Source organism: Peromyscus californicus, unplaced genomic scaffold (genome assembly GCF_007827085.1).
Source record: "Peromyscus californicus insignis strain IS unplaced genomic scaffold, ASM782708v3 Scaffold_11__1_contigs__length_118956290, whole genome shotgun sequence".
Taxonomy (NCBI): Eukaryota; Metazoa; Chordata; class Mammalia; order Rodentia; family Cricetidae; genus Peromyscus; species Peromyscus californicus.
Genome location: NW_026294402.1, coordinates 49,303,190 through 49,329,719, shown reverse-complemented (window position 1 = coordinate 49,329,719; position 26,530 = coordinate 49,303,190). Strand labels below are relative to the sequence as shown.

Sequence of the window (26,530 nt, the reverse complement as noted above, 5' to 3'; positions counted from 1 at the left end):
AGACTCTGCTTCTCTTGTGGAAGTCATCACTCACTATTTACACTTACTATACCGTAAACGTCCATTACATACAGTGTTACTGTTCTTTCCTTTCTTCCTTAGAGTCGTATCTAACCCTAAAAGCTGAACTTTCGTTCTCTTTGGAATGGATTATTGCCTGGGTCCAATGTAGATCAAAAACAGAAAGAGCTGATTAAACTGAGCCTCAGTTCTCCACCAGGCATCTTTTTTCTAGACTACACAACCAGTTTCTTCTACTTTTCCTCAGACAAGGTGAGCTCTATTAATAACACAGATGAACAGGAACGAGCTACAGCTTACATACACTGACATTAGCACACAATTAGAAACCATCCTTATTTAAACTTACAAACACCGACTGAGTACAGAGGACACAATTATATATTTTGGAATCTTGGAAATACCTTCATATTTAATGTAATTCCAGGAGAGAGTTCTTCAGGAAATGATAAAGAAAATACTTCTCTACCAGAGAGGCCCAAGGAGTCTGCATTTTCTCCTGGGAGGAACTCAAGCGGAGCTATGCCAATTCCAATCAAATGATCTTTGTGTATTTTTTCATAACTTTCAGCCAAAACAGCCTTTACACCCTGTAACAAATATGCATTTTATTTATCATCATTATAATTATAATTTTTGAGACAGACCTTGGTTTGTAGCCTAAACTGGCTTTGCAGCCTACACTGGCTTCAAACTCATGCAATCTTCCTGTTTTCTGCCCTGGGATGCTGAGTTTGCACGATGTACCATCGTGTCTGCTTTATGGTGACTATTTTAAAGGAAAAAATATCTTTGGGCTTTGTATAGTTGTTTTTGATGGACTATACCCACATAAACCTTTTATAGACTGTTCTTAAAAAAAGAGAGAGAGAGAAAGAAAAAAGAAAAAGAAAAAGAAAAAGAAAAAGAAAAAGAAAAAAGGGACCCTTACAGCTGGACAGTGATGATGGCACAGTCCTTCAATCTCAGCAGCATGGAGGCAGATCTCTGAGTTCAAGGCTAGCATGGTCTACAGAGAGAGCTCCAGAACAGCCAAGGCTACACAGAGAAACCTTGTCTCAAAAAACAAACAAAAATCGCCGGGCGGTGGTGGCGCACGCCTTTAATCCCAGCACTCGGGAGGCAGAGCCAGGCGGATCTCTGTGAGTTCGAGGCCAGCCTGGGCTACCACGTGAGTCCCAGGAAAGGCGCAAAGCTACACAGAGAAACCCTGTCTCGAAAAACCAAAAAAAAAAAAAAAAAAAAACAAAAAAAACAAAAAAAAAAAAAAAAAACAAAAAAAACAAAACAAAAAAAAAACCCAAAAATCAAAAAACAAAACCAAACCTCTTTCATTGTTTTGACCACCAACAGAGCTCCTGGGTTAACACTCTGACTCAAAGCAAGCTCTGGGGTACTTCGGAGAGGTAGAGGGAGGATAATCTCTATGAGTCCCAGGCCAGCCAGAGCTACATAGAAAGACTCTGTCTTAAGAACAGTAACAATAAAAAGGTAACTGATTTGGCAGACTGATGAACAGGAATTAAGGTCTGAGTCAATCAATCTGCAAATTGAACTCGGGAATTTTGAGATTTTGAAGTGTGAGGTCCTGGGAACACTGGAGAACTAATAAGCAGTAAGACCTCTAGCTCTAGCCCTACTTTAAGCAAATGTTTATTCTCTAGAGAAAATGTGCTAGAGCAGTGGTTCTCAACCTGTGGGTCATGACCTCTTTGGGGTTGAATGACCCTTTTACAGGAGTCTCATATCACATATTTATATTATGATCCAAAACAGTAGTAAATTACAATTATGAAGTAGCAACGAGATACTTTTATAGTTGGGGGGGTCCCCACCCCATGAGGAACTATATATATTAAGGGTCGCAGCATTAGGACGGTTGAGAAGCACTGAGCTAAAGGTTCCAAGCCCTGGTTTCTCCATTAAACACACACACTGTCTCAAAAGCCTTTTAGGACAGTTCCCTCCTTCACCACGCACTCTCTCTTTCCCTCTTTGTTCCTCCAGAATATGAACTGCACAATGTGCTATACACTTGTTCAAGTATTGTATGCTTACCTTGTACTTATACATGAAAAAAATCACTTGTTTTGTTTGAGACAGGGTCTCTACATAGTCCTAGCTGTTCTGGAATTCACTTTGTAGATCAGGCTAGCTTCAAACTCTCAGAGATCCTCCTGCCTCTGCTCCAGAGTGTTGGGATTAAAGGCTTGTGTTACCACTGCCTAGCTCAAGAATAACATTAAAAAAAAAAACAAACACTTAACCAACTTTCACTTCTTGGGAGTCCAAACCCCCTACTGAGAAAGGAGGACCTAACCTGAGGTACACTGGGGTCTTGGGGGGGTAGGGTGGGGGGAAGACAGGGATGACAGATGACCTGCTAACACTAGATTAAAAACAGAGATGGTGCTATCCTGTGCCTCCTGTATAAGTTACTGTCCTTGAAGAAACTGAATAGCCTCATAGAAAATACAAACAGGTTTCTTACTTGGTCAAGGGGTATGATATTTGGCTACCTGAGTTTCTTGACAGAAGGAAAGTGAAAGGGAGGTATGATAGTTCAAGATAAACATCTCCTTTCTCTTTAGTGCTCCCATACAGATTTCCTTACATAAAAAAGATTTGAGGTTTAATTAAATTTGAGTAGCAAAATAAAAATAGAAATATATCACCTATGATCATTGAAAAAAACAAACAAACATAAATGTGAGATCCAAATAAGCATATAAAAAATTTAAATAAACCAAATAAATGTTGAAAAGATGTTACTGAGAAAAGGAGTATTAAAATTCTTTAAGCTTAAGAATATAAAATTTAAAAATCGGTACCAGCAAATAGGGTCCTTTGGCAGCCCAGTCTCTTGAATTTCCTGAACCGTATTTTTTCCCTGCTAAAATGATCAGTGGGATACCTTCTTTCTGGTACAGTTCTGCAGCTTCAAACACATCGAGCTGTAGATGAAAACCGAGAGAAAAGTATTACTACAGAAGCTGATCCAGTGAGCCATGGCGGAGGCACTCTGTGTCCATCCTTACCGTCTGTCCTGATGGAAAGTGAACTGTTTTGGGAGCTGGCTTCCCAATAAACTTATTAAAAAGCTTGATGTTTGCAAATGTGCCTCTTGTCATCACAGCATCGTTACCTCTTCGGGCTCCGTAAGAGTTGAACTCCCGAGGAGTAAGGCTACAAAAAAGTTATGAAAGACAGTGTTCATGCCAGACAGAAAATCACATCACTGGGTTGAAAGAAAACTATTAAAGGCTGTTGTCCACCTCCCCCAACTTTAGAAGATCTCAAGCTAGCTTAAAACTTTAAAAGATCTCATGAGTTTATCACCGATCTATAAACTCACACAGTTTCTTAGATAATTGCCCCCATTAATCTGAAGCAAATCTCAGATCTTAGTCTTAGGTATGCAGCTCAGGCTGGTCTCAAACTTGCAATACTCCAGCTCAGCAAGCAGCTACCACATCCAGCAGTTTTAGAGGTCAGAAACTACTGAACAAAAATATCTCAACAATCAAAAACTGATTGTTATCAGCCTCTGGTTTGATCTTTTATACAGAAGTATCAATACTTTGAACTTATACATTTAAAACAAAACAAAAGAAACTCCCCCCTCAACCCACAGGCATGGTTTCACTGTGTAGCCTGACTGTCCTGGAACTCATCCTGTAGACCAGGCCGGCCTCGAACTCTGAGACCCGCCTGCCTCTGCCTCCTGAGTGCTGGAATTAAAGGCATGCACCACCACACACTTCAGGATAGAATGATGTAGACCAGTGGTTCTCAACCTTCCTAAAGCTGTGACCCTTTAATAGAGCTTCTCATGTTGTGGTGACCCCAACCATAAAATTATTTCGTTGCTATTTTATAATTTTGCTACTGTTATGAAATCATAATGTAAATATATGTGTTCTCTGATGGTCTTAGGTGACCCCCGTGAAAGGGTCATCCGACCCCCAAGTAGTCTTGACCCACAGGTTGAGAAGTGCTGGTGTAGATTCTGAGATTCATATTTTCGGAAAATTATTAGAATAGGCCAGCAAGATGGCCTAGCAGGTAAAAGCACTTGCTCCCAAGCCTGACTCCCAGGGTATACGGAATAGAACTGACTTGCATGTTTACACACACACACACACACACACACTAAATAAAAATGCAGTAAAAAAATATCAGGAGAAACTTTGTAATAAAAGCTATACTGTGATACTGTCAAAACAGCTCCAATTTTTTTTTTTCCCTCTGAGACAGGGTTTCTCTGTGTAGTTTTGGTGCCTGTCCTGGATCTCGATCTGTAGACCAGGCTGGCCTCGAACTCACAGAGATCCACCTGCCTCCTGAGTGTTAGGACTAAAGCTTTAATTTTTATAAAGCATTTCAACGAAAAATGTTATCATCTGAATTGCTCAAGCAACACATATAATGTCCAAAAGCTAATCAACACAGCAAACAAGCTTTCTACCCAGCACCAAAACAGTTCTTCAGTGAGAGCAACTCAACATTATTACTAATAGAGAAATGAAACAATACCTTCCTAGTTTCAAATTTGTATCTCTTTGGCTCAGTAGTTAAAACTGCTTGCTGTTCTTACAAAGACCTGAATTCAGTTTCCAGAACACATGTCAGGCAGCTCACAGCTGCAGCTTACAACTCCAGAGACAAGGGATTCAAAGTATCTTCCTCTTGACTCCACTGGCAATACACAAGTGGTGTGTACGTGTGTGTACACGTACACACACACACACACACACACTCTACATCTTTAAAAAAAGGTATCTGCTATATAATTAGGCTATTCAAATGTGATCCTGTCAGTCATCTTTGACAGTGATACACATCAACCCTACCCTGATAGGTATTTTATAGCCCCATGAAGCACACATTTGTTACACTTTTATGATGGGAAGCTGTTTAGAACCAAACGGTCAGGATCCATCTGGTGTGTCAAACTAAGCTTGATTATTGTTTCTAATCAGTTATTTCTTTAGACTATAAAAGCTTTGTTTGTTTGAATAAGGGCTCAATTAAAAATAGTGACTTCAATTTCTAACATTATAAGGAAAGAGGGTCATCGGGTGCCACTTAGGTCTTGCTGAAGACAAATGTGCTAACAATGAGATCCCTAAGATAATCTGTAGTTACAGGACATAGGACTAAGACCTTGAGAAAAGCCTCTTAGTAACCGAGGAACAAGGTAAAGCAAGCCCCCGGGACTATGAACACGCGTACACACCAAACACATACCCTCTGTTTGTCAGATACTTAGCGGCAGCACTGCTCCTAGCAATACTTCCAGCAGGTGATATGTGATCTGTAGTGACAGAGTCTCCCAAATACAGTAAGACATGGGCATTGTCGATAGGCTGGAGGACAGCTGGCTCTTTGGTCTAAGAAGAAAAAATTCATAACACTGAACTTTTTTCTTTTCAATTGTAACAAACTTGAAAAGCTCGAGCAGTTCACTAGTACTTACAAGCTTATCAAAAAACGAAGGGCATCTGATATAAGTAGACTTTACGTCCCACGGAAAGAGCACTGACTCGGGGGCTTCTAAGGAATTCCACCGTTTATTTCCCATCTGCAAATGAAGTTTGGATGAATGGACCAAAATAAAGAATCAGAAGAAGAGACTTTAAAAACATCCACGGTAATAAATAACAGACAAGTGTTGAAAGGAAAAGAAGCCTTATCAAAAATCATGACATTTTTGAACAGAATAGACAGACTTGCTTTACAACTTTCAACTCACCAAATTTTCAGGAGCAATTTTCAGAGTTAAGTTTCAATGTAAACAAATATAAAGACTTCACAGAACCACCCCATCCCCAAACTAAAGAACTCAAAGACATATGAGTATGTACACACACACACTGCAAAAAATTTAGCATGTAAGGTATGTCATCAATCTTTAGAAATATCACAAAGAAACATCTTTTCCAATGTATCTGTCCCACATTACATGTTAGTCTTGTCTTCAAATAGTTTTTTTTTTTTTTTAACTCCATTTCTCACCAGTTTCCACTGCTACCTAGATCTGAACTTCCTGATTCTACCTTCCTTACCTAACTCTCTCTTTCAAAATAGTAGGCTGAGTCGGTTGGAGAGATGACTCAGAGGTTACGGGCACTGGCTGCCCTTCCAGAGGACCCAGATTCAATTCTAAGCACCCACATGGCAGCTCACAACCATCTGTAACTCAAGTTCCAAGAGTTCTGAGCCCATCTTCTGGCCTTTGCAAGCACCAGGCATACACATGGTGCACAAACATATGCAGGCAAATACTCATACATATAAAGAAGTAAAACATCTTTTCAACTTTCTTGTGTAAAATAGCAATGTGAGCTGGACATAGCGTATTCCAGCACTAAAGAAGCTAAGGCAAATTACTGAATTTAATGCCTGTCTGGTGTACAAAGAGACTGCCTTCAAATACGAAAAAAAATCCCCTCTAACATGCTCCCCAAATTTGTACAACTAACTCTTCTTATCCTAATTTCCTTTTCTCTACATATATTTAGCATAATATGCAATTTACATAATTCTTTTCTTTTTTTGGAGACAGGGTCTTGCTATGTAGTCTTGGATGGATGACCTGTAACTAACTGCCTATAAAGAGCAGGATGGCCTCAAACTCATAGTAATCCACCTGTCCCTGGTCCAATACTGTGATTAAAGGTGTAATCCCTACACTTGGGAGACAGATGCAGGCGGATCTGTGAGTTAGAGGCCAGCCTGGTCTACAGCGTTAGTTCTAGGACAGATAGGACTATACAAAGAAACCCTGTCTTAAAAAACAAAGTATCACTATACCCAGCTTTCTTTGTGAAACAGTCTCATAGTGTAGCCCAGGTTGTCCTAGAACTCATAATGTGGGCGAAGCCAGCCTTTCACTTGTGCTTATCCTCCTGCCTCAGCTTCCTGTTAGGATTACAGGAATCTGCATAGCTGACTCCTAATTATTTTTTCTACAATTCACTGCCTCTCTGTGGGAGAATTCTTTCCTTTGTTCAATGATGTACCCAGAAGTATAGTTATCACACAGTAAGGCATTTTTCTGAATGTTCAAGTTTATACAGTACTTTGAACATGAAAGTATGTATAAAATGTATTTGCTTATTTGTGCACAAAGGCAAGTCTCAAAAAAAAAAAAAAAAAGTTGAAAAGACACTGCTCCCTGTTCTATTGAGGTAATGCAATGATCAGGATTTTAGTGGCAGCAAGTGTCCATTATTTGCTCTTACTTACTTTGATTTTTGAACTATTTGAATGGGAATGATAAACATTTAGCAACTCAAAATCCATTAGAATATTCTAGGTCTTTCTTTTCATAATTAGCAATTCCAGATATAAAATAGCATTCAAAACTATGAATTAACCAGAGATATTTGCACATCTATGCTTACTGAAACAACAGTAGCCTGTTTATAGAACCAGTCTAGATGACCATCAACAGATGAAGAAAATATGTTTTATGTAACAGTGGTTTTTTTATTCCGGCACTAAAAAAACCTGTTAATTGTGGGAAAAATGAATGGACTGGTGATTACCATTTTAAGTGAAATAAGCCAGGCTCAGAAACGTAACTATCAGATTTCTCTCTTACATGTAGACTCTAGATTCAAATATAATAGTAGAAAGAGGACTATGTGGAGGTGAGTAAGAGATAGCAATATGAGAGTAAAAATAAAGATAAATATCACATATGTGGAAGACAGATTTGTGTGTGTGTGTGTGTGTGTGTGTGTGTGTGTGTGTGTGTGTGTGAGAGAGAGAGAGAGAGAGAGAGAGAGAGAGAGAGAGAGAGAGATTGACATTTTAAGAAAATGGAACTAAAGACCATTATTTTAAGAAAAATAATCCAGATTCAGAAATATAAATATTGCGTATTTTTCTCCTGTGGAATCTAGATTTCAAAATAAAATATCTATGCCAAATGCATGACATTCAGCCTAGTTGAGGGGTTCATCAGATAGAAGAACATGTTATACTGTCCATGTTTAAAGCTCTAAAAGAGAAGGCAGAGGTAAGAGCAGGGAAATGGATCAGTAGGTAAATCACTTGACACTGTTCCTGAGTTTGGATCCTCAGAAGCATGTACAGCAGGACACAGGCTGCAATCCCATCAGTCTTACAGGTAAGATGGGAGATGGAGACAAGAGAACCCTTAGCTTGTGGGCCAGTCAGGCTGGCAGAGGCAGTGGCAAACCAAGGGCTCTTCTCCACCATGGCAGAAGGTGAGGACTAACGTCCAGGGTTGTTCTCTGACCTCCACACACGCCATGGCACACACAGGCCCACATTCATACCCATGAACTAATCATCACTCCCATGCAAAGATTTTAAACTGTCTGCGAATGGGAAGGAGACCAGCAGGAGACAGTGGACACGAGAGAGGAGTGAGAAACAAGTCAAGTACAATGACACAAATGTGAAGCTGTCATAAAGAACGCCGCCCCTTATGAAGCAGAGTCTTACTGTGCAGGCCAGGCTGGCCAGGAATTGGGAGCTCCTCTGCCTCTGTCTCCTGAGTGCTGGGATTAAAGGCCTGTGCCACTGTCATTGTTTTTTTTAATGTTTTTACACATACATACACAGACACAGACAAACAGACTTTTCAAAAAAAAAAAAAAAAACTAAGCCATAAAAAAATGTATATTCAAAATGATCATTTTTGCTGAGTGGTGGTGGTACACGCCTATAATCCCAGCACTCAGGAGGCAGAGGTAGAAGGATCTCTGTGAGTTCAAGGCCAGCCTGGTCTACAGAGCAGCAAGTTCCAGGACAGGCCAAAGCTACATAGTAAAACCCTGTCCCCAATAAGAAATAACTAACTAACTAAATAACTAAATAAATAAATGAAATTTAGCATTTTGATCCTGTTTAGAAAGCAAAGACACGGGGCTCATGCCTATAATCCCAGCACTGAGAAGGCTGAGGATTGCTTAGTTCACAGGGCAGCATGGGCTATAAGGAGTGAGTTCCCAGCCAGTATGAGTTAGTGGGACCTTACTTCAAAATAAAGAACAAAACTAAAAACAAACAAAGCCCACAAGACTCTTACCTCTACCTTCTCTTTCAGAGATTTAAACATGGACAATACAACGTGTTCTTCTTCTATCTGATGAACTTCTTCTCGACTAGGCCAAATGTCATGCAGGTAAATTTCCTTGCCCGTAGAGTCAGTACCTGCTCAAGATTTTAACATGGTGTTCAGTACACATATTAAAACAACACAAAACCAACATCTCAAAGTATTCCTATTTTTCAAAGACAAGTCACAGAAATCAAGTAACTGATTTTTTTTCCTTTTTTTTGTTTATCAAGACAGGGTTTCTCTGTGTAGTTTTGGTGCCTGTCTCTCGCTCTGTAGACCAGGCTGGCCTAGAACTCACAGAGATCTGCCTGGCTCTGCCTCCCGAGGGCTGGGATTAAAGGCGTGTACCACCACTGCCCGGCCCAAGTAACTGATTTAACAACAGGGTTAAGCATCGAGAACTAATGACATGTACAGCTATGTTCTTCACATTAACACATGTACTGGTAACAGAGGAATGGACGGTGTAAAAAAGCAACAAGTACTGAATGTTTTCTTTCATAGCAAGAACCTGCTTTTAATAACTTCTGGGAGGAAGTACGCATGGTATACATATGAACACACAGACAATCCATAGGAAAACACACCTAAAGGCTCTGTCTGGAAATCTATATTCACGGTGCCTGCTATGGCATAAGCCACCACTAAGGGTGGAGAGGCAAGGTAATTGGCACGGACACAATCACAAAGTCGACCTTCAAAGTTTTTGTTTCCAGATAAAACTCCACAGGTAACCAAATCACCCTGAGGGGAAAAACAAATATACTTGATTCAAGAGCTTATATACACTCACACGATTATAAAGGCTGTCTGTTGTACAGTTCTGAGAGCCAGACAACCAAAACGGTATCACTAAGTTTTAAGTTCACAACTACAAATCTTACAAACTTTAATGGTTCCTGATATTACTAAAGTATTATTTTAAAAATGCAGAAGTAATTCTTTGTATCATTTTAAGACCCACAAGTTACTCATCCCAAGAGTTGCAAGTATAAATTATCAATCAAAATACAAACTGATGTACACTTTTTGTAATTTACTAACAAGATATAGTTAAAACAAGTTGGGGGCAAGTCTCAAAGAAGCTAGCATCCCTGCTCTTAATTTTTTTTTTTTTTTTTAACCAGCACCTCTTTCTTAAGCTTGGTGCTTAAGCAGGCATTAGAGTATCTTTATTAAAAAACAAACAACAATTTAAAAAAGCACCTAGATATGCTAATTCACATTTTACCTGTTTTACTGCATTTAAAACGGCTTCTGATAAAGGTGCTGTATTTCCCACACATGTTGAACATCCATAGCCAACTATTTCAAATCTGCATTTAAAAAAGTAAAACATGACTGGAAAGCACATCATATTTGTAAAGGACAAATTTTTATCTTCTCTTTTCTGTTACTATGGTAAGATTACTCAAAAAACGATTTGCAGCACAAGAATTAACCATCAACACATTAATTTCACAACATTTTGACCATTCAAGTCTCACTGTTCTATGTTCTTTGTACTGAATGCAAATCTTAGAAGAGCCCATATATCTACAGCATTTGTACTAGATCAAAAGTATTTATCACACAATACCAGACAGCTCCTCCGCTATAAGTACTTAAAAATCATGTTGTGTTTCCACTCGAAAGGCATCTTTAAAACTCTACAGTATCAAGATGACCTCACTATAACAGGTTCATCAAAGGCCTCAAACTTTACTCCAGTAAAAGTAAATTATTCAATTCTCAACCAAGTATACCTAAAAAGAATACTTGACTATAATTCTAATATAAGATTACAAACACAATCCTCTAGGTTACTTTAGCTGCTGTTCTAAAAGCAAAATAAAAAATCTAAATTTATGAGGCTTTAAAAAGGACTGACAATTTATGTAAGAATATTATGTTCCAAAATTAGACTATCGTTAATTTCTTTAACTATGGAAAAAACATAAAAATCAAGTTTCTCTTAAGGTTCACAGACAAATGAACCCATATATTGTAGACCCAGTAACTTTGCAAAATCTGAATTAAGACAATCTGTTCAATTTTTAATTTTTTTTTTTTTTTTTGAGACAGGTTTTCTCTGTGTAGCCCTGGCTGTCCTGGAACTCGACCTATTGACCAGGCTAGCCTTGAAATCACAGAGAACCACCTGCCTCTGCCTCCTGAGTGCCACCACCGTCTGGAGACAATCTGTTCAATTAAATCAATGCAATCTGCATTATTTACTCTTCAGAACTGCACATGGCTCATGAGAATTAGGTATTCCTTCACACCACTCTAACAGTACTCCTGACCGTGGGTTGGTCTCCCCTGTCCTGAAGCTACAGACCATGTGCCTGACCTCCAAGTGCCCTTCTCATCAAATCTTCCCCATGAGCATGAGTGGTAGGCAGGAGACTGTGTGACAATGGCAAAGGAACAGGTTAGGGCTCGAGCAGGCCCAAGCACGGCAAACACGGCACCAAGAGGTTTCACCTTTCGCGTTTCCTTCTCTCCCTTGCTAAAACCCGTTAGATCACATCCCTAAAGCTCGGCCCAGGTCTATTTCCTTACATGGCCACTGACTCATTCCTACATGTCAAAATTTATTATTTGTCTCATTAATCAGGGTTTACCAAATCACCTTGGCAGTGACTCCCCCGCTTTCTCCTGAAAACCCCACCCTTGCACAACGCTCGCTTCCCGCTGCTTGCTGTCTGCCTTCACAGTCCCCCAACACACACACCATTTGCCCCTCCAGGCAATCAATCTCCTCTCCGCTGAGAACTTCGTGTCTGGGTGTGTCCTGTGCCGACTCAAGGGGGCCATTCTCTTACAACAAGTAATATTTTTTGTCTTTATCGTCTCTCTTTGTTTAATAATAGATTTAATACCTGCTAATTCCAACAGTAAATGTCACTTACCCTAGCTTGCTAAGATAGGGTAACACTCCACTTGAACTGAGGTAATGTGTAACCATCCCACTGCCTGGAGATAAACTTGTTCTTATATAAGGTTTAACTCGCAAACCAGTTTCAACAGCCTTCTTAGCCAAAAGACCTGTAAAATCAACAAACAATGAATATTAACAATGTACCTTTCCCTCTTTCACATTAGAATAAAAAGCAAGAAAAGGGTGTGCTTAATAACACAGACTACAATTTATAGTAAAAAGGTCAAACTCATAAACTTTCTATCATTATTACTGTGCATTTTACTCTACTGATTCAGTTTACTGAAGCCATATTGAAATTTTTGGTAGATAAAGTAGTCATCACACTGCAAATTATTAGGGGATAGGCTGACACTATGGCATCGCACAAAAAGAAAAGAAGAATATTCACATATAGCTATTGACTGAATCATAAATGAAATAATCATAGTAAACCAAGAGCAATTTAACATCAATTATACATAGTTTTACAGACATCAAGAATTGCCATGGTGTATACAAACAGACATTACTTGTTAATGATCCCTCACTTGCATAACTTTAAGTGGGGTCTAATATACAGTGATATTATGTAAACTGGTGGGAAAAAGTCCATACAATACCTGCCAATTAGCAGTACTTCTTTCTGACAGATACAATTTAAAATTAAGAGATACGTAAACTACAGTTTTTTTTTTCCAAAAGCTACTTTCTGTGTAATAAAAATACTATAAATGAAACTCAAGGTCCTAACAACTTAATTAAAAATTTCAGTGCCTCTCACTTTAATCCCAGCACTCGGGAGGCAGAGCCAGGCGGATCTCTGTGAGTTCGAGGCCAGCCTGGTCTCCAAAGCGAGTTCCAGGAAAGGCGCAAAGCTACACAGAGAAACCCTGTCTCGAAAAACCAAAAAAAAAAAAAAAAAAAAAAAAAATTCAGTGCCTCTCAATACAGAACACAAACATGGATACATTTATCTAAGGAAGAGAAATGAATTTAATAGAAAAGCAAACAGCAATTTACATGACAGAATATACAATATACGGTCATAAATACCAACCTACCTGCAGCAAGCATGACAGATGGATTGCAATTATTGGTACAACTGATAACTGCAGCAATGACCACAGATCCATGGGACAGCTTATACTCACTTCCATCGTAATGAATAGAGACAGTATCATTTTGTTTTTCTGCTGCAACTTGAAAACCTTTAAATCCAACCTATAAATTTGCATGTAAATATTACAGACTTTGTACAGGAAAGACTGATAGAAAAACACAGCTTAGACTCCTGATACCTCATCATTGAACAGTTGAAGTGCTACCGTGACACAGAAGGTCTACACCATTCAGAAGTGCAATCCATCTAAAACACGATTTGAATAGTTACTAGAGGATTCTACTGGCGTTCAGAAGCAGCACTTTCATATATTAAGTGACTGCAGCCAACCTCCCAGAATCCTCCCAGCTCAGATGTCAATTTCACTGACAGAAATTCTCAAAGCATGGTAGAAACTCTTCCTATTCTAAAGAGATGCACAAATGGCTCCAGTGAGTGCAGAAGAGATGAACAAAATCTGCTACGGTAGTAAGTGCTGAAGGTACAACTCATCAGAGACCTTTCTTCTAAGTGAGTTTAATATTTTCCAAATAAAAAGTAAAGAAACTATATAACAAGGTTTGGTAGACAAAGCCAACTCTGACTTTTCCTAATAAAGCAGAGAAAGTAACAAGACTAAAGCCATTAACTTTAAGACAAAAAATAGAAACCCCCAAAGCCAAGGTTATTCAGTTTTTGTTGTTGTTTTTGTCCAATTTTATGAGAATAATTACACAGTCTGTATTGATGCTGCCCAATAAAATGTCCTTCACTGATGTAGCTGCTTAGTCTGTGCTGTCAGATTCAAGAGCAGGCCACATGGAGCTGATTAACACTTGGAAGGAGACCACTGACACTAAGAAACTTAATTTTATTAACTTTTGATTACTTTCAATAGATAGAACCCAAACTCTGGCCTCAGAGTAGAGCTGAGGAATAAGCTCAGCAAATGACTGACAGAAGAAAAAGGAGGTTGTGAGCATGCCATAATGTACTGGGGGCTGGGGGAAGCACACTGAATTTACGAACAATCCCAAACCCTGACGGTACTTTACTACTTAGCACACAGCATAAAAGTAACAGTAAAGTAATTTACCTTTTCATTTAAGCAAGCCTGAAAATCACTTTTCATATCTGTTACAGCAACTCTATCCTGAGGCCTTTTTGGACCACTGACAGATGCAACGATTGAATTCAGATTAATCTGTATCACCTAGGAAAACAATGGAGGGAGAAGAAGTGAGAATTTCTAAGTAGAGATACAATAGAGACTTTTTTAAAAAGAAGAATGAGTACATTTACATTTATTAACACAGCATATGAAAATCATAGTTCCTCAAATGGTTGTTTTTTTCCCCCATAGACATAAATACTGTCAAAGGGGCTGGGGATGCAGTTCAGTTGCTGGAGGGATTGCCTAGCATACGTGGAGCCCTGGATTCCACCCTGAGCACCACACAAGATCAGACTTGATGGTGCACTGTCTGTAATCCTAGCACTCCAAAGGCAGAGACAGGATGATCTGAAGTTCAAAGTCATCCTCAACTATATAGTGAACCAGCCTGGGCTACATAAGACTGTCCTAAAACAAAAACAAAACCACTGTCCCAATAGATGCCGCACAATAATGAAGCAGAAGCTCTGCTAATCATCAACTCATTGCTTCTGAGTTGTAATTCCACCCAGGCCTTCCTCTGAGATCACAAAGTTAATAGTAAGTAAACATTTTATCCCAGTCACCTCACATGTGATGTATGGTCAACAGAAAAAGGTTTTCTTTCTCTTTCTGGTTCTAGAGGATCTTGCTGGGTAGGTTCCTATGACCAGGCTTTTATCCTTAGTTGAAAAGTCATTATTTTTATTAAAATCTCAGTTCCCAATTAGCAATTTCTTTATTAGTTCTCATTTCTTTTATGCCTTTTATTTTGTGTGGTTAGATAGAACACATTTGAAACTTCCTCTTTCATTACAGCCTCACCACTGTTTAATAATCAAGCTTATTCTGACTGATCCTAATTTGATTTAATGGATTTAACTGATCCTAGTCTTTGATCTGAATAAACATTGAAGGAATTCTTTTTTAAAGATTTGGGTTTAATTTATATGTATGACTATTTGCCTGCATTGTATATATGTGAACAACATGTGTGTCTGGTACCTCTGGTACCTGCAGAGGCCAGTAGAGTGTCAGATCCCCTGGAACTGGAGTTACAGTTATGAGACATCATATGGCTGCTGGGAACCCACTTGGGTCCTCTGTGAGGGCAGCAAATGCTTTTATCCACTAAGTCATCTCTCTAGCCCCAAGAAGTTTCTTTTGAAATCAACATCTTGATGAATTTTAGCTTTATTCCCAACTACTGTCAGAGTTTACATAGTGGAGCTTATTTATTTTTTAAAGCATGTAGCCCAGGCTGGCCTTGAACTATGTAGCCCAAACTGGCTTTGAACTTACAATCCCCCTGCTACTGCTTCCATAGTCCTGGATTCCAATTGTAAACCAGTATCCCTGGTACAGCCAAGTTTTTTTAAATTTGTTTGAGGTCTCATGTTGTGTTGGCTGACTTCAGCTCTACATTGTACGCTTAAGATGGATTGAACTTCTGAGTCTCCTGTCGGCGTGGGTGACCATGCACTGGAGACTGAGCCCAGGTCTTCAGGCAGGGTAAGTCAGCACTCCAGCAGCTGAGCTGCATCCTGCCTTTGGCTAGGGTGTTTAGTAGGCAATCAATTCAATTTTACTCTTCCAGTCATTTTTCAAAATCGTAGACCATGCAGTAAATTCAATAAAAATCAAGGGGAAAGAAAATGGTAAGATGAGTTAAAAGACTTTTCCAGAATCTTGAAAATTCGATGTCTAAGTCTTCTAATCTGGCTTTCAAGACTGTTCTAAAAAAGCCGGCTGTGGTGGCTTATACCTATAATCCCAACATTCAAGAGATGGAGGTAGCAGGACAGCCTCAAACTCGAGGTCAGCCTGGGCAATTAGTGAGTTCTAGGTCAGTCCACAAGAGACCCTACTTATAAACAAACAACTCTCCCATGCACATTCTCATATTCTGTCCCCCCACCCCATATGTCTCCATCTGTCTCCCTGTCTAAGTTCTACAAACTAGGAATATATATCAAAACAAAGTTCCTGCCTTGAAGGAACTTAATGTGTTCTAGTTAGGGGAAAGATAGGTATGTGAGTAGTCAAAGCAGTAGATTATATGAGATAGGAACATGCTAAGAAGAAACAAAGCTGGGTAAAAAAGACCCCCATGGCGCAAAACAGTATGTCAAATTGTTCTACATCCTAGGTGGACTGTCCTAGAAAACAATTCTTTCCTGAATGTGAATTTCACTTATGGTACCAAAAATATCCAATGGATAAGAATTGTAAGTATCTTTAATATTTAAGACCATATAACAATAAAATAGTGCAAAAGAGTCATAAACTAGACACAGATATCATAAAAATTGAAATTGGTCAAGCAGTGCCAATATTACAATGCTCATCATAAAGCAGAAAAAAACATTAGAATTAAAAATTGGTATTTTAAATACTTCAAAGGCTAGACTGGGAGCTGGAGAGATAGCCTGGTAATTAAGAGCATACAGTGCTCTTTTACAGGCCCCAAGTTCTGTTCCCAGCACCCACGTGACTCTAGCTCCAGGGGATCTGATGTCCTCTTCTGGCCCCTGTGGGTACCTGCACTCATGTGTCTACTTTACCCTCATAATTAAATATAAATCAAAATGGTATATTTCACAAAATGTTACAAAATTAACCACCACCAGAATCCATGTAAATGTCATCATACAATCAAAATAATGGGTCACAAATGGCCTTTCTTTTTTTTTCTTTTGGTTTTTCTATGAAACAGTTCTTGCTGTCCTGGAACTCACTCAGTAGACCAGGCTGGCCCCAAACTCGCAAGAAATCCACCTGCTTCTGCCTACCGAGTGCTGGGATTAAAGGCGTGCGCCACCACTGCCCGGTGGCACTTTTTTTTTTTCTTTTTTCAAAGATTTATTTATTTATTCATTCATTCCTTTATTTATTTATTATGTATACAGTGTTCTGCCGGCATGCCAGAAGAGGGTGCCATATCTCATTACAGATGGTTGTGAGCCACCATGTGGTTGCTGGGAATTGAACTCAGGACCTCTGGAAGAGCAGCCGGTGCCCTTAACCACTGAGCCATCTCTCCAGCCCCAGCCGGAGGCACTTCTTATTAGCAGTTACCACATTTGTCAAACTGTTTTACAATCATCTTTCTTATTTCTACTAAGTGAGTTACTTGCATATACCTGAGAATATTCAGGTTCTGAAGAATTCTCATCATTCCGAAACAATTTCACAGCTTTAAGGTATTTTTCCATTGACTCAAGTTTGGTTTTGTCAAAACCTAAAAGACAACAGCAAAATAAAATGTAGTCAAGAATTCTGAAATCCTGAAGAAGAGATGTGAGACTACAGTGGTGAGCAAGAGCTGAGTATCACTCACATGTTTAGGTAAGCTTGTCTTTTGCTGTATTTACCCTTGACAGGCTACCACTTTCAGAGTCCAGACTTCATGAGGAAAGCACCTGGGCACACCACACTGACATATATGAATGGATGTGCTGACAACCCTCCCTGAGCCCACAGCTGACATTCACGCATGTAAAGTCTTCAGGATTCCAGGCCCTAGCTTGTGAATTGGGCAGTTGAGGCCCTAGACACAAAGCAGCAACAAATTCTTCCTGCTGTGCCATCTGAAATCCTTGACCCACTGAAAGCATGAGGCAATAAATGATTATTGCTAGGTTTGCTTTTGATTGGCCAGGACCTCGCTATGTTAAGACAAGTGCTCTACCAGAGCCAAACGGCCCTACCACTCTTTTGTAAGCCACTAAATTTTAGGCTAGGTCCAATAAGACAGTTCCACACAGACAAGGGTTAATGGAGAAATGCTCACAAGGAACGCACCTGAGAGCAGGGGACCATCTTCTCAAAAAGTACTGTTTCTTCTCATGAATGCTCTCCCATCAAATCCTGATGAAAAGGTTTCGCACTTTACAGAAAACACTCATATAAACCCCTGTCAATTTGCTGTTTGATTCACTTACTGTATCACTTTGAAGGTGGTTTCTATAGTGATCAGAGTGATCAAAGACCCTAGCCAATCAAGCTATACAAAGATCTTGCACCTGGAACCCTATATTAACAAGTATAGGTAGAAAGGTCATTCTTAGTGGGGAAAAAGTGAATTGAGTATCAGTGGTTTAAGTAACTCCTTTCACATGTTGTCAGTGGATCACAAGGGACTAGGGTTTGAGGACCTTTTAGAGACATCTATTAAGAGTTGAGAGTTACTACTTCAAAATACTACAATTTCATAAATATGCATTAGCATTCATGATACAGTAGTTTGTTATAAATATGGTCAAGCAGCTACAGTGGAAATTCAATCATTTTAGTCTCTTACCTGTATGTTCTAAATGTCGTAGTGTCACATTGTCAACAGGGAAAAAGCTGAGGATAGCACCATATTCTGGACACATGTTTGCTATGGTAGTTCGATCAACAATAGACAATTGTGAAACTCCACTTCCAAAAAACTCAACAAACTTTCCAGCCACTCCTACCTGCCTGAGGTGCTTTTAGAGACATGAGAAACAACACAGTATCAGCAATGATACAATCAGCATGGATTTCTAACCAATACCAGGGAGTGATAAGTCTTTTATCATATGGAACACTCATTTTGATTTTACTGGTATTTCAGGATAAACAGTAAATAGAAGAGTGGTCTGTGTTAATTAGGGTTTAAAAAAAAAAGGCGTGGTGGCACACCACACCTTTGGAGGCAGATGCAGGGGGATCTCTATAACAACCAGAGCTACATGGTGAAACACTGTTTCAAAACAAACAAATCCCTGAATGCTTAGGAAAACAATCTTCCTATTAAGGTCTCTGAAATCAGAGACTATCTTTTTCCTTCCTAACAGCACATGAAACAATGGTGTTCTAACCACTGTCGGCATCCTGTAAGTTTATGAAATACTAATATACTCATGAGACACCATATAGCGAACTTAAATTATATGCTACTATACAAAATTCTTCAAATTATTAGTATTGGCTCAAATATTTACAGCAACATTATTATAGGTAAATTCATTTAGGTCGTATTTAATATGTAGTTTAAAACTGAATTCCTCCAAAAATTATTCATTACTACCAAGTAACTAAAACAACTTCTAATCTTTGTTTTTATTATTTATTTATTTTTTTACTTTACACGTATGGATGTTTTTGCCTGCATGCATGTTTATGAACCATATTCATACGCACTGACTGTAGAAGCCAGAAGAGGGTGTTGGATCTCCTGCAACTGGACTCTAGGCCCTGATCTTAGTTTTTAAAGATAAAAAGAAAAATAGGGGAGCTGAAGAAATGGCTCAGTGGTTTAAGAGTACATACTTTTCTCTTCCAGAAGATCTGAATTCAGCTCCCAGCACCCATGTTAGGTGGTTCACAGTGGCCTTTTTTTTTTTTTTTTTTTTGGTTTTTCGAGACAGGGTTTCTCTGTGTAGCTTTGCGCCTTTCCTGGAACTCACTCTGTAGACCAGGCCGGTCTTGAACTCACAGAGATCTGCCTGCCTCTGCCTCCCAAGTGCTGGGATTAAAGGTGTGCACCACCACCGCCCAGCTCACAGTGGCCTTTTAACTACAACTCCAGAGGACCCGACACTCTTTCCTGGCCAGTGTGGGCACTGCATTCATGTACACATGGATACAGACATATACATAATTAAAATAACACAAAAAATAAAATCTTTGAAAAAGAAAAGTAAATTAGGTTAAATGCTGCCGTCACCAAAATAATGGAGTGCCACAATATGTACTTGGAAAAATATGGTTAATTCTAAATACCATAAAAAAAACAGGACCTCAACAGAGAAATAATATATCCAATAAATACACATAACAGATAAAAATTCTCTCACAATAAGTTGCCAATCACACAAACAGTAATATTGTCAAGCAAAACGGCCAGAAGGATCTGAAAGTAGCATATTTTTAGGACCTCTGAAGAACTAGTTTCTTTAAAAATCAAAGTAGAACATTTCTGTTTCTTTAGGAATAACCTGTGCACTTTTCAACTGAGGGAAAAAGAATCATCATTACTACCGAGAAGGTGGCACTACTGCTTTCCTTCTGGAGTATCCAAAGTCATCACACAACAATTTAACCAAAATTGCTAAGGAGAAGCGACCTACACTTTAATTATGTGTGATGCATGTTTCAAGTGTAACCATTTTTTTTTTGTTTTTTGAGACAGGGTTTCTCTGTGTAGCTTTGCGCCTTTCCTGGAACTCACTCTGTAGACCAGGCCGGTCTTGAACTCACAGAGATCTGCCTGCCTCTGCCTCCCAAGTGCTGGGATTAAAGGTGTGCACCACCACCGCCCAGCTCTCAAGTGCAACCATTTTTTTAAATGGAACTTAAAGTTACTGACAACTAGACAAGTTAGATTGCAATATTACAACTTCTTATCCACTATATTAAACATGTGCAGCCAGTACTACCTCAAAGTAATGTTAAAACAAACAATGGAGAAGTCTGACACTATCCCATTTCTACCACTGAATGTTTCAAAGCATTACCTAGTAATGTTTTGTTGTTTGGTTTTTTCGTAAAGAAAAAATTGGGGAGGAGGATTAACTGGCTCAGGGTGTTAAGGTACTTGCTACCTTGAGATCCACAGGGCAGAAGAAAACCAACATCTGAAAGTTGTCTTCTGACCTCCACATGTAAGTCACAGCACCCACACACATACACAAAATAAATAAATAAGTAAGTATAATAAAAATGCTTTTTTAAAGCTGGGGGCAGGGACCAGAGAAATAGCACAGTTGGTAAAGTGGTAAAACTCTTGGCCTTGTAAGCACAAGGGCTTCAGCTTGATACCTAGAACCCTAGTTCAAAGTCAGGCACAGCAGCATGTGCTGTGCCCAGTGCTGGAAAGCCAGACAAATGGACCCCTAGCCAGCACAGCCTACTTGGAGAGGTCCAGGCCCGGGCCAATGAGAGATTCTGTCTCAAAACAAAGGCACCAAGGGAAAAATAATGGGTGTTGCTTCCACCTGCACTTGCAGAGGAGAGTATGGACACAGATACATGCACACAAAAATTACTTTTTGGGGGCTGGCCTCTTTATTTTATGATGCTCCTGTCTCAGCCTCTTGAGTGCTGGGATTATAGGCATGTGCCACCACACCTAGCTTCTTCATTAAATATGCTAAGTATCACATTTTGTTGTTTGTTTTGTGAGACAGGGTCTCTCTATGTAGTCCTAACTGTTCTGGAACTTGCTGTATTGAGCAGGTTAGCCTCTAATTCAGAGATCTGCCTCCCATGTGTTGGGATTAAAGGACTGTGCCACTACCACCTGGATTAAATGTAACATTTTAAAAATCCATGTCATCAACAAGTTATTTATTTATTGAGGCAGTAATGCATCACCCACTGCAGTAACTGCCTAACAGTGGTGCTGTGCTGGCTATGGGCACTCTTTTTCCATAAATCCTCTTTACTATACAATTCATAAACTCAGAAGTCTGTTTCTTTGTTGCTATGAGAAAACTATAAAAATGTTGATATAATGAGAGCCTCTGTCCTCTGATAATATTCTTGGTATCCCTTCTTAAAAAGAAATCAAATTATACTGAGGCATTTACTTACCCCACCCAAGAATCCCCAATCCATTCACCATGGTTATATGAGAGTCTGTGCCAACTACACTGTCTGGGAAGAGCAGGTCCTTTTCTTCAAAAACTACTCTTGATAAATATTCTAAGTTCACTTGATGAGCCATTCCAGTTCCAGGAGGGCGTAGCCTCCTGGGTCTAAAGCCTTGGTCTACTTAGTATTCAGCCCTGTGCTCCTTTGAGAAATGACTAGGCTGCATGCATTTTCTTCTCAATTAAAATAATTACAATAGTAACTCACTCATAAGCTTATAATAAGGTTATTTAATAAATGTGTTGACAGGTAACAAGTACACAATGACTTCTTTTGTACTTACAAGTTTATATTATATGTTAGATTTGTTGTAATTACTATGGTAACTTTATGATCTACCTAGTAATGTAAGAACTAAGGATGGAGGCATAAATTCAAATCTGGGCTCCTGTGGGGCTGCTCCACTTACATAAAGATGTTCAATAAGTAAGTCATGGAACAACTATTATTTGAGCTCACCTTTGTAATGCCGAGGACAATATCTATGGACGTAACAAAAGCATTGGACGACCCAGTGAGTTCACATCCAACCACCTCTGGTAAAGGAAGAGTAACTGGTAGGCCTAGCATAACTGCTTCTGTTTCAATGCCTCCAACTCCTGTTGAGAAGGACAAGTTTATCAGCAAAGGACTGATTTAAATGAGCTATTTTCCATTTTAAAATCTCCCATGTTTCACAAGCGTGACTTACACAGCATCTTACAAGGAGTTGCCACATCACTTTCACGGTGGACCTTGAACCTGAACCCTTTATAAAGGATGACTCACTCCACTTACTTGAGAGAACTGTTATTTTTACCTTTACATTAAATTTAATCAGCATTTTCTGAGTATGATATGAACTGATCAATGACCAACAAACACCTGGATGTGACTACAACCCAGTCTATGCCTACCTTAGTCTCATGAATGGAATCTAAGAAAAAAACCCAACAGTTATAATACTCTATTAAAAAAAAAAAGTTAAGTACACAGTGGGGTACTCTTAAACTGATGAGAAAGATTAGGGATTTCAAGAAGCAACTGTGCTTAATCTTGACAAGTTGTAAATAGGGGTGGTAGGCAAGGCTGTGAGACACAAGAGATCACGAAGGACTGAATAAAATGACTTGACGGATTTTGGATCTACAAAGGCAGGAGGAGATGTGGAAGGACTCTGAGAGTGCAACCACAGCCATCATCAACACTGCCCCAGACCTCATCATCACCCACTGCAGTAACTGCCTAACAGTGGTGCTGTGCTGGCTATGGGCACTCTTTTTCCATAAATCCTCTTTACTATACAATTCATAAACTCAGAAGTCTGTTTCTTTGTTGCTATAATGAGAAAACTATAAAAATGTTGATAGAATGAGAGCCTCTGTCCTCTGATAATATTCTTGGTATCCCTTCTTAAAAAGAAATCAAATTATACTGAGGCATTTACTTACCCCACCCAAGAATCCCCAATCCATTCACCATGGTTATATGAGAGTCTGTGCCAACTACACTGTCTGGGAAGAGCAGGTCCTTTTCTTCAAAAACTACTCTTGATAAATATTCTAAGTTCACTTGATGAGCCATTCCAGTTCCAGGAGGGATGACTGCCACATTCTTAAAAGCTCCTGAACTCCACTATATTTTGTTTGGATTTAAGAGACACAGGGTTAGTGCAATGTGTAACTGTGTATTCACAATCAAGATACAAATAAACAGACATTAAAACGTTAGCCACTGTTCAATATGGTCAACTCCAAATTTACAATAAATACTAAAACTACACAGCTATTGAGCCTATGAAGATCATCAAAACCAAATGAAACTGGACATAGTGGTGTATATCTATAATCCCAGCACTTGGGAGAGGAGGCAGGAGAAACCAGTTCAAGGCCATTCTCAACTATGTATCAAGTTCTAGGCCGGGAACTGTACTCCAAGGCTCCAGAAAAGTCAATGAACAAGATTGCTGATGGCTCACTTAAAATTCGGCCACTGTTTTCATTATTGTTGTTTAAATATGACAAATATGAGGGTATGCCAATAATATGGTACAACAAAGTTCCATGACTAAAAAGCTTTTGTTAATCACAAGTCTAAATATTAAAAACTGTACAGTATCAGTATTTTATAAATGTTAATCAAGAATTCTCCAAATCATTTATACCTTAAAAAACTGAAGCCTCTCTCGATTTCTGCCGAATTCTATTTCTTGATTTTTTAACACTGTCTCAGGTCTAAAAGGAAGAAAAGCTGGTATTAAATACATGTATTAGTAAACAATCATCTGCCTTATGTCTAAGTCTTCATTCCTACACATTTAAAAAATCCCCATAAGAATCTTCAGAATTTATTTTTCCCATAAGAAAGCTCTTTCTGCCTCACCCAGCACACAGGACAGCTACATAACTATGATTTTACGTACAGCAGGCAGCTTCCCCATCAGTGCACCAAACTGCTCAGCCTGCTGTGGATCAAAGTAAACCAAGCTGTGCTGAAGGGGGCCAGGCAGGGCGTTCGGCCAGTTAAAAGCGTGCATTCTCATCCCCTTGGCCCTTATGCTGGTCACAACAGGCAGACGGAAATTAACACTACTGACAAATGAACACTATCGTAGTCAAAAAAGATCTGTTCACAAGTCTTTATTCAACTCACTTAAAACAGCTGTTTATGTTTAAGTAGATTACATGAATTATTTAAAGTAAAACAACTCACCTCTAGATAGTAAACAACTAGATACCACTTTTAGCAAACTAATTTTAAAAATCTAATGGGCATTTAAAAAAATATCTCAAACTACCTAAGTTGTTTACTTCAAGTAGCAGCTAGTGACTTTACTAGAGTATCAATATAAGTAAACTTTTTTTTTTTTGTATGTCATCTGGGCTTTAAAAAGAATTCCTTGTGAACTTTTTAAAAACCAAGGCCTATTTTCATAACTCCAGCCAAGTGAACTCTGCGGTCACAGCACACTGCAGAGGTCTCACCCAGTCTTAGGAACAGCACCTTAAAGTCACTCCTGTTATTTTCCTTTCCATAGCACTGGGTGCTACAAAATGTCTTTTGTGTGTTAGATCATAACATGATTTCCAATTAGACTGATTTCAAGGGCCAAATGGTAAACTCTCAACCACCTCACACATCCTTTCTTCTTCAAATTTACAATTAATACTTTATTGATGCAGTTACAGAAAGTAAGATTCACTATTTTCATACAAGCAGAAACTACAATATAATATTCTGAAATTTAGAATCAAATTTGAGTTTAAATGTTATACTGAGTTACATCTGTAGAAATAATATCACAGTAAACACTTTATTCTGCAGTTATACAGAGACAACTTTTAAAAATCAGTAATTTGTGAGGATGGTTGGCTCCACATTTAAGACAGTTTACTGCTCTTGTAGAGGACCCAGGTTCTATTCCCAGCACCTACATGGTATCTCACAACCACCTGTAACTACAGTTGTAAGCAATCTGATGCCCTCTTCTGGCTTCCAAGGGCTCCTGAATGAACGTGGAGCATTTAAACTCATGCAAGTATATACATTACATACTAAATAAAATAAATAAAAGATTTTCTTATATCAGTCATTTTGAATCAGTAAGCGTTGTTAGAATGTTACTTTGTGTATAAAAGGTGTTACTCTTTCAAGTCAACACACTTGAACAATCAGGGAAAATGGGTATTAAGAACAAGGAGTTATTACATAAAATTATTGGAACCATACAGCAAAGGAGTCAGAGTACATCTAATCCTTAGGAAGGATGCAGGGGATCACTATAACCTAAAGCTTTGTAAAACTATGAACCCAAGATTTTAGAACTAGACAGAACTTGAAAGATCCAATTCAAAGACAGACAAAATTACTGCATGATTTGGCATTTATCATACCTATGTGTGAATACTTTTTTTAGTTACCTAAAACCTTAAATGTTTTAATACTTCTTAAAGCAAAGTATTTGTTTTAATTTTACTTTTATGTGTATGTGGGTGAATTTATGTCTGTGCATGACACACCTGAGGAGCCCACAGAGGTCAGAAGAGGTATCTGATGCCCTGGAACTGGAAGTCACAAATGGATGTGAACCGCTGTGTTCTGGGAATTAAATCCCAGTCCTCTGCAAGAGCAACAAGTGCTCTTAACCATTAAACCATCATCTTGTCAGCCATGTCTACTATTTTTTTTTTAAGTTAATAATTGACTGACAAAGAGCAACTTTATAGCAGGTAAGAATGGTAGTGTACATTTTTAATGACAACACCTGGAAGGCTGGGGCAGGAAGGATCCTAGAACTCGAGGCGAGCCTGGCTATAGAAAGCAAATTAGAACGTGAGTTGTGAAGGCAATGCAACAGGAATCAGACATGAGAGGTACGATTTTCTTAACTGAAGAATTAACAGAAACAATGTCATACTCAGGCACTGGTTGCAAATGAAAAGGACATAGGATGGGCGTATTCTCAATCTGTGAAGAAAATGTTCCTGAGTTTCGGCTTAGTTCTCCAGAATCACATGATCCTCGGCAGGTAGTCTGGCCTCGGCATGGAAGCTTCTTAGGCTGCACTTTAAGTGGGGAGAGCTTTCCTGCTTTCTGCAGGTCACCACCTCCAGGATTTGGTGCATTCTGTATTGCACTATTATTTCA

At 38.9% G+C, this 26,530-nt stretch overlaps 1 protein-coding gene across 1 annotated transcript in view; it reads right to left on the bottom strand.

Moving 5' to 3' along the window:
• Positions 1-26,530, bottom strand: part of Ireb2 (iron responsive element binding protein 2) — a 50,306-nt gene that overhangs the window by 3,301 nt on the left and 20,475 nt on the right. Inside the window, exons 5-21 of the mRNA XM_052760740.1 lie at positions 26,301-26,519; positions 24,048-24,117; positions 23,335-23,518; positions 22,364-22,503; positions 18,582-18,753; positions 17,422-17,519; positions 14,222-14,338; positions 13,088-13,247; positions 12,016-12,151; positions 10,353-10,437; positions 9,709-9,865; positions 9,089-9,213; positions 5,501-5,605; positions 5,272-5,414; positions 3,060-3,207; positions 2,853-2,975; positions 426-611 (exon numbers count right to left, since the gene is read on the bottom strand). Coding sequence (XP_052616700.1) covers positions 426-611; positions 2,853-2,975; positions 3,060-3,207; positions 5,272-5,414; positions 5,501-5,605; positions 9,089-9,213; positions 9,709-9,865; positions 10,353-10,437; positions 12,016-12,151; positions 13,088-13,247; positions 14,222-14,338; positions 17,422-17,519; positions 18,582-18,753; positions 22,364-22,503; positions 23,335-23,518; positions 24,048-24,117; positions 26,301-26,519 — 2,368 coding nt within the window. The remainder of the gene's footprint in view (positions 1-425; positions 612-2,852; positions 2,976-3,059; positions 3,208-5,271; positions 5,415-5,500; positions 5,606-9,088; positions 9,214-9,708; positions 9,866-10,352; positions 10,438-12,015; positions 12,152-13,087; positions 13,248-14,221; positions 14,339-17,421; positions 17,520-18,581; positions 18,754-22,363; positions 22,504-23,334; positions 23,519-24,047; positions 24,118-26,300; positions 26,520-26,530) is intronic.